We start from the raw sequence: 9,031 nt of genomic DNA, 5'->3' as shown, positions 1-9,031 counted from the left end.
CTCCACAGCTGCTGCGGTGAGACGCACGCAGTCTATTCTTAGGATACATGCAATAGCTGCCACTTACAATGGCGGCCTATGCATGTGTCCACCCTGGATCCGTTCAACTACTCTAGAGATGAACACTAATTAATCTTCTACAGCTGGCTCTCCCTCCCTGATCTGCCTATATATAGATAGTGTATCACACTATTGGATTACCCCTGACGAAGCTGCCAGTGAGCAGAGACACGCGTTGGGTGACTACAGCAGGTATTTGATACTGACCTCTTAATGGTGCTTATATGCATTTTTTCTTGTCTATGTTTTATATACCATTGCACTTTATATCTCTACTCATTTGCACATTGGGTTGTTAATTGTTAACTCCATGGTCAGTATTACCCTTAACTCAAACTTTAACTGAATTTAATATTACAATCTATACTGTGGTGTATTTCATCAATACCTGTTGCTGCATGTTAGGGATGATTCTACCCTTGCATGGGTTTCTTGTGTTTTAAATGCTACAAATTGGGCAACCACCAAGATGTAATCTGCAGTGTTGCTACCCAGGACGAGCTAGGACACGCCATCAAAAAGGTTTGCTATTTAAAAAGAATGCATCACCCAAGAGACTTCCTCTTCTCCTGTATTCTAGGAGGTCTCCTTTGTCTCTCTTGAACTCTGGGAGAAATGGCAAAAATGCAAATACAAAACTCTCAGAATTCACAGTTTCAAAGGTTTTGCTTGAAGACTGGGTTCTTACATAAAACAGAAAGGCTCAAATTCATCAAAGTATTTATGCCAGTAAAACAGTTTGAAAAGTCACAACATTTTTATATAACACAGAATTGGACACCACAATGGTTAGTGCTCAGGAGATAGCACTGTTGCTTTGCAGTGTTGAGGACCCACAATGGACAACATCTGCAAGGAATTTGTATGTTCTCCCCGTGTTTGTGTGGGTTTCGTCCAGGTTCTCCGGTTTACTCCCACGATCCAAAGACATACTGATAGGGAATATAGCTTGTGAGCCCAAATGGGGACCACGATGAACACAAAAAGGTCCCAATTCATCAAAGTGTTAGGGAATTAAGATTTTGAGTCCTAATGGGGACATCGATGACAATATCTGTAAAACGCTGTGGAATATGATGGCGCTATTTAAGTAAGCATAATAAATGAATAAGGTTGCACAATTTTTTAAACTTTTTGTCGGTTTCACGCTAGTTTCGGCCAGCTCCCCCAAAATGTGTGGAGCTGGGGAGAAGCTGATCTGGGACAGGGTGGCAACTCCCGCCATCAAATTTATCCAATAGTTGCAGCATTTTTTATGTCAGAAATGCTACTTCAGTCATTGACCCGAGTAGCATTTCCAGTGAGGCGCAAGCCACTGATAAGATGTGATGAATTCATTAAAGGGGTTGTCCGGTACTTTTTTAAGTTGCCCAATTTATTCAGCATGTGGGCATAAGTATCTCTGTAAATACCTTGTGTTGCAGATAATGCCTGTGAGCGGCGCTATCACTGACCGCTCACAGGCATCACGTGATCCCCGGCTGCAGCCGGCGCTGACATCCACTGATGTAACGACAAGTCCAGGCTGCAGCCGATGGTCACTCTTCCGCGTTCCACCGGTGGCTGCTGGGTTGTGGGCGGGGTTATTCCCCTGCGTCACACCCGGCATCCACCGCGCGCTCTCCTTCCCCCCATTCATTGGGAAAGCGCGCGGTGGATGCTGGGTGTGACGCAGGGGAATAACCCCGCCCACAACCCAGCGGCCACCAGAGGGACCCCAGCGCTGAGTCATGCCTCACTTGTCATGATGTCAGCGCGGGGTCACGTGATGCCTGTGAGTGGCCACCGACAGCGCCGCTCACAGGCATTATCAGCAACACAAGGTATTTACAAATATACTTATGCCCACATGCTGAATACATTGGGCAATTTAAAAAAAGTACCGGACAACTTCTTTAAGTGGTGTTCGCCTCTCCATGAATTTGGGGTATCCTAGTCCAAAATGCCTCTTAAGTAAGTCTACTCTCCATGAATTTGGGGTATCCTAGTCCAAAATGCCTCTTAATTAAGTCTAGCATGTACAGCGACAGTCATAATGAATCGGGCCGCATGTATTTTTTAGTTTTTTTTTCTCTTGTACAACAAATTTAAAGGGGTTGTCCATTTAAAATCTTATTTTTCATAGCGTTGTAGACCTATATAACATGATGGCGTCTGCAGTGATGTCAATTTAGATGGCATGAGCAGCTGAGCCAAGAAGTTGGTCGCAATGGTCACATTCTCTGTAGTTGCGATGTCGCTGCTGTAGCCTATCAACAAAGGCTGGAGCAGTGGTGGAAAGGTAGTGCTGGACTTGATATTTTATAAGTCTGCAACGCTATGTAAAAAATGTGAAAAGAGACCAGGTAGAAAAAATGTAAAACATGAAATACTACAATCAGATAAAATTGTGAAGAAACTGTGGGCCATTAGGTTTAGTTGCAATACAACAAATGAATAAGAATGCAAATTATTGAATCCAATTTATTACCACAATCTAAATCAATTCTACAAATAACCAATAAGATTTTAAAAAGTGCTTAAAGAAAAGGATCACTCCCCACTATCAGCAGACATTGATGTTTTATTGTTTTAAAGAACACTTTATTCATACAGCCATAAAAAACTCAATGCGTATCACATAGAATTAAAGGCACCAAAGCTTTGGGATTTTACAATTCAACCACCCATATTTTACATAGAAAGTAATAAATAAATTCAGTGAATAATGTGGTGCAGAAGCAACATCTAAAACTCTGGAATAAAACTTATAGGGGAGATGCTCAACGCTTCTGGAAAACATTCATGGGAGAAACCAATCTCCAAAATCTAGAATAAAAACTTTAGACATTTGTTGTTTTTTTAACATATCTACAGAATTCTTATCAAGGGGAATTTTGTATTAAAGAGCATCGCTATGTTGTGGATGTATAAGTAATGGGAATTAGGAAAGGCGCCATAAAATAGCAACAATTATTATTAGAACATCCTTCGTCATCAGTGTGTCCCAATTTGTAAAACATGATTTCCATCCCTTCTTATTTTGGTTTTTCTTATTTTTTCTTCACCTTCTAGTTTGACCATATGAACATAAGGCCTAAACACAAAATGCTACTCAAGTCTACTTAAAACATATAAGATCAACAGCAATGTGCCTGACACGAGTACAAATTGAAAAAGTGAATTAAAATGTACTACTCATTATTCATTTTCTCATCTTATTTATAACGGCTTTTAAATGTTTCTTATCTCTTTTAATATATCATTTTACTATTTCTTTTGACATTAATAGATAAATACTTTTATCCCCCATAAAATAACAATATTACTTGTAATGTGTCCTTTGTTATTCCTCCTGAAAGTGTATCAAAAAATTAAAGGGGTTATTCAAGCTAAACAAAAACTTTATTTTGGGCATATAAGAAATGAAAATAACAACCTGCGCAAAATTTGTCTGCAAACAGCCCCATGAATCCAGTGCAGGCAGCTCTGGTGGTCTGCAGCTGCACCGATGGTCTGCGGCTGCACCCGAAGTTATGATGTCACTGTTTTTTTCTCACAGGACTGCTAAGGCCTGTGATTGCAGCAGTCAGGTGACTATAACTAGTGATGAGCGAGTATGTTCGGCTAACCCTTTCGGCGAGTATACTCGGGCGAGCACAGAGTAGTTACAGCTGCTCAGTGTTATGTTTGAATCACTCCCGTGTACATGATTTGCGACTGTTTGACAGCTTTAATACATGTGAGGAATGCTTGTTTCTTTCGCATTACTCACATGTATTAAAGCTGTCAAACAGTCGCAAATCATGCACACGGGAGTGATTCAAACATATCACCGAGTACGTTGAAGATACTCGGTACTCGCCCGAAAGGGTTAACCGAACATACTCGCTCATCACTAACTATAACATCACATCATTAGAGAAATAGCCAACAATGTGGCAGGCACTCGATCTGTGAAGATGACAGCATGTATGTATGGCTCAGTTTGTTATTTTTCATACATCCATGCCCAGTTTTTAATATGATTGGATAGCCCCTTTAACAATTCACCAATCCTTAAGTCAACAGGACTTGTCCATATATACTTTGACACTGTCAGAGCTGATTATACAGTGTCAGACAGGGACAGACTTCATTGAAAAGGGGAATGTCAATACTCAACTGTGAATTTGTTCATACAAAATTCTAGCGGGATTAATAGAAGAATAAAGTTCAGAGTTCAAAAAAATGCTCCAGAAGTGTTATTTTATTGGGGAAAAAAATTAAAACACACTCATCAGTCTGTGGTTGCTCTTAATATTTAGCTTCAATCTGGTGATTCTTCTAAATAACACTTGTTAACAAAAATGTTAAAAGTGTCTGTAATAGCTCCTAAAGGACTTTCTAGCAAAAGCTAGATTCGAACTTCTGAGGATTCAGCAGAGCTAGATCCAACAACCTTCCTCTCTGTAAAACCGCGAGATCTTGCATGTTATCGTGCAATATCGCTCTTTGCACTAACCCATCCTACAGTGGTTACTGAATAGCAACATCATTTGATCAGTAATGAGTGAAATTTGTTGCTTTCACTCTGAGGTGGGCTGCAGCTGATTGTTGAATCCCACTCTGCATGCCGGGATCCCATAACCCAGAAGTTTGGACCCAAATTTTGTTAGAAAGTAGGGTCCTTTGGGGGGACATTTGGGACCCTTCAAACTACTTTTGTTAATAAACTATGTGCAAAATGATTAGGCAAGTGAGTATTTTGACCACATCATCATTTTTATGCATGCATTTTCCAACTCCAAGCTGTATAAACTTGAATGCTTATTGGATGAAGCAGATCAGGTGATGTGTATTTCTGCATTGAGGGATGATGTGGCCTAAGGATATCAACAGCCTTTATCAAGATGTGCAGAATTATTAGGCAGCTGTTTTTCCTCAAGCAAAAAGGGCGAAAAAAGAGATTTAATTGACTCTCATAAGTCAAAAATTGTTACAAGTCTTACAAAGCAATGCAGCACTCTTGAAATTGCTAAGATATTGGGGTGTAATATCAGAACCATCAAAAGTTTTCTTGCAAATTGTCAAAAGGATCGCAAAAATGTGTTGAGAAATAAAAATGCACATTAACTGCCAAAGATTTGAAAATAATATAATGTGAAAAGTCCAGGAACCCATTATCTTCCAGTGCTGTCATACAGAAGTACAAGGTGTTCAGTACTCATAGACAAGGTAAGGGAGGGTGAAACCCGACCATCAGTGAACAAAACATACTGTAGTAATTAAAATGGCAAGACTGGACCAAGAAATACCTCAAGACAAATTTTTCAAAGGTTTCATGGACTGATAAGAGGAAAGTGACTCTTGACCGACCAGATTGATGCCCATGGCTCGATCAGTAATGGTAACAAACCTCCACTTCGACTCAGACTCCAGCATGGTGGAGGTGTGGAAACACTATGGGCTGATATTAATAAAGATGAAAACCATGATTTTTATGCAGGACAATGCTCCATCTCATGCATTGAAGAAGTCCACTAATTGGCAAGCCAGTAAAGACCTTAAAGATGAAAAAACAATGACATGGCCCTTTCCTCACCTGATCTATACCCTATTGAGAACTTGTGGGCCCTTCTAAAATGAGATATTTATGGTAAATAAAAACAGTCCACCTTTCTGAATAGTGTCTGGGGAGGCTGTGGTTGGTGATGCCCAGAAAGTTATTCATCAGCAATTTAAGACTCCATGGATGGATGGGTTATGACTGCTATTGAAAAGAACGGTGACTAAATTGGTCAGTGATATTTTTTATGTCAGAAATGTATTTTGGAACACTTTGAGTTGTTTGGTTATTATTCTCACTTTTTATCAGGTCAATAAAAAAAACAATAGAGATGGGAACATTTACGTTTTGCATTTAGCTGCACAATAATTCTTCACAATCATAGCTATTCACTATAATTGTGTACATGGTGTGTTATTTTCAAGAATCACCAATCTGGGCGGCCCCAGGCTGGTGAAATATACTCTTTAAATAGCATGTCAGAAGGGGCAACGACAACTTTTATATATATTGATTATAAAATGTAACAACCTTGAAAGGCTTAAAATGATTGTTGTAAGTATTTTTTTAAATCTTTGGTGCCAGATGTTAGAAATAAGAAAAAATCAGTTTGTACTGTAACTAAAAAGGAAATATGGATACAAATTAAGGTATGACAGCATCAGTAAGATGCTGCCTTAGCCGACGAGTAAATGTAATTTATGATCAGTAACTGGAGATGATAAATACATATTTGTAGGTGCATAGTAGGATCTCTGGCACCAAAGTATCATATTCCTTTCAGCTATTGATGCAATATTTGTGTATGCAAGCGGATGCCAAAATACAGGCTAAGTTTATAACTGAACTTCTAATATATCAGTCAACACAGTTCACCATTGGCTGAAAGAGACATGCTAACAGGGTATTGAAGCTGCTAACATAAGTACTAGTCCTTCCTTCCGTCTACTGTACATAAAAACACTTTGATAGAAACTTGATATCAAGCATCTCGCAATCGTCATGAAATCCTCAAATCTGCAATTTCACCAGAAAACCATTGATCTACACAATAGAACTAGGACTACTAAGACACTACAGTTTGGCAATCAATATGTAATGGTCCTATGTAATGAGATAAATACATTTTTGGAATGGCTCGCACATAAAAAGCCATCATTATAAAAACAAGCGATTTAACAGAATCAGCCTCTCCGGTAGAGCACAATGATAAACTTGTGTGCATTTTCCAGATTTTTTATAAATATTATCATCCAGCCTATCAAAACATCTCCTTTCGCTTCAGGCTGAAAACTGGATATTAGCTACTAAAAAGCATATTAGGATATATATATACTGGAATTCCTCTATATTCATAGGGGACCTTCCATCAGAAGAAAAGATCATACAGCAAGTATATCAACAGAGATACATGCCTTTTATAACCAGAGCGAGTATATGTATGATGATCTATACAGTAGAAAGCATATCTTCAGGCTAATAGAAAATGAAGAATACATGGTGGATATCGTTACACATAAAGGATGGCTACATGAAATAATAAATGTGTGTTCAGGGGTATGTATGTGTACATCACGTCAGCAATTTCTAAACGCAGTATGGCCTGTATTTAGAAACATGCATTATGATCATGTTACATGCATATAAGAACAGATGCGTTTAACTAAATGGAACTGTACAAAAGTCCACTAAACATCCCATAATAAATGGCAACATAAAATATATAAGAAACAATGACATGTAAAAAGTACAGAAATATGTTTCTGCTAGTCATAAACACTGAAGTACTGACAACATGGCAGTATAAAATATCTAGCACACCACCGTAGCTTCCAGAGGCACAAAATGTTAAGGGAGCAAATAGTAACATCAAACGTTCCCTTCTGGGACAATTTCATGATACATAGACATGGTGGCTCCTTTAACAAATATGCCCTAAATATAAAGCTATCATTTCCAGTGTCCTATTTTCCTGTTACACAGCTGCCTTCTGTTACCACCTTCTAGGCACATCCCATAATATGATCCACCATGAAAAGTGCCAAGTACGTTTCTTCATTTCAAAAGTTCCACTTTTTAATCCCCTGTATACAACGAAAGTTACCAGATCACATGTAATGTGGATTGTTAACAACAGTATGGACACTAGTGGGTGGCTCTCCTGATAGGTGCCGGCATTGAGGGAGATCTTGCTGAGGCCCATCTAGAAGGTGGACGTCGATTTGCTGGTCGTGCAGGACGGGAAAATCCCTTCTCACTTGAAGATGTTCTTGATACCTAGATGAGAAATCAATGCTTAATGTACAGCAGCTGTAAATAGTTGGCAGTGGTCACGTGTGTATGCTCCTGGACGGATGCAGAGCCAAATAATGTATGGAAACCAGCTGATAGGCAAGTAACTGGGCAGGACAGTTGACAACTCTACATTTCTATACATTTATTTCAATATATATCTTTTTCCCCAACTTTCATGTCCTGCAGATGAGTGGGGTTCCAGCTTGTGAGACTCCCATTGACAGCTCAAAAAAGCATGCTGATCAGCATGCAGATTTAGTAACCCCCTGCATGAGCACAAGCACAGGGCAGTCAATAGGCTTAATACAGTTTATGAGCCCATTTATGAGCTGCTGAGCAGCGCCTGTCACAGCATTTTTTGAGCATTTGATGAGAAACTCAGAATACGTCATGACAACTACTTGACAACTTCAGGGCAGGGACTACTAGGGGTAAGCAGAATAGGCAGCAGCCGAGATCACCATGAAGAGGGGATTATGAATAAAAATAAACTTGTCTTAAAAGTTCACAGTACAACCAACAGTATGTATGTGTGTGCATGTGTGTATGTGAGAGGGATCATCATGTTGTGTGTGAGGGAATCATACTGTGTGTAGGGGAATGTACTGTGGGGCCATCATACTGTGTGGTGGGCTGTAAGGACCATACTGTGTGTGTAGAGGGGAGGGGGGTCTCTAGGGACCATCATACTTTGTAGGGCGCTATGAGGACCATCATACTTTGTGGAGGACTGTGGAGCCATCATATGGAGTGGGAAGGCTCTTTGCCTTCATACTGTGTGGGGAGCTGTGGTGATCATACAGTGCATAGGGAAGCTGTGGGGGAGCATACTGGGGGACATCATATTGTGTGGAGAGCATACTGTGTATAGAAATCCTGGGGATGGGGTGGGCTATCATACTGTGTTGGGGGCTGTGGGACATCATATTGTGTCTGAGGACATCTTAATATGTGTGGCAGCTGTGGGGTCCACCAAATTGTTTTGGGAAGCCGCGGGACCATCATTCTATGTGGGGGACTGAAGGAGCATCAGACTGTGTGTGGGAATCTTATACTGTTTGAGGGGATGTGAGGACATCATACTGTGTGAGGGGAGCTGTTGAACAAGGTACAAGGACTGAATAACAGGAGAAGTATGGTTATAAACTT

At 39.9% G+C, this 9,031-nt stretch overlaps 1 protein-coding gene across 1 annotated transcript in view; it reads right to left on the bottom strand.

The window, feature by feature from the left end:
• Positions 1-2,603: 2,603 nt before the first annotated feature.
• MTCL3 (MTCL family member 3) overlaps positions 2,604-9,031 on the bottom strand; it is a 96,175-nt gene continuing 89,747 nt past the window's right edge. Inside the window, exon 9 of the mRNA XM_073676036.1 lies at positions 2,604-7,864. Within this exon, the coding sequence (XP_073532137.1) occupies positions 7,733-7,864 (132 nt within the window). The 3' untranslated portion in view covers positions 2,604-7,732. The remainder of the gene's footprint in view (positions 7,865-9,031) is intronic.

Source organism: Phyllobates terribilis, unplaced genomic scaffold, assembly GCF_046119375.1.
Source record: "Phyllobates terribilis strain yellow unplaced genomic scaffold, ASM4611937v1 Scaffold_3__8_contigs__length_932513732, whole genome shotgun sequence".
NCBI lineage: Eukaryota > Metazoa > Chordata > Amphibia > Anura > Dendrobatidae > Phyllobates > Phyllobates terribilis.
The sequence above is the reverse complement of the archived record's forward strand: the minus strand, read 5'-3'. Positions and strand labels throughout refer to the sequence as shown.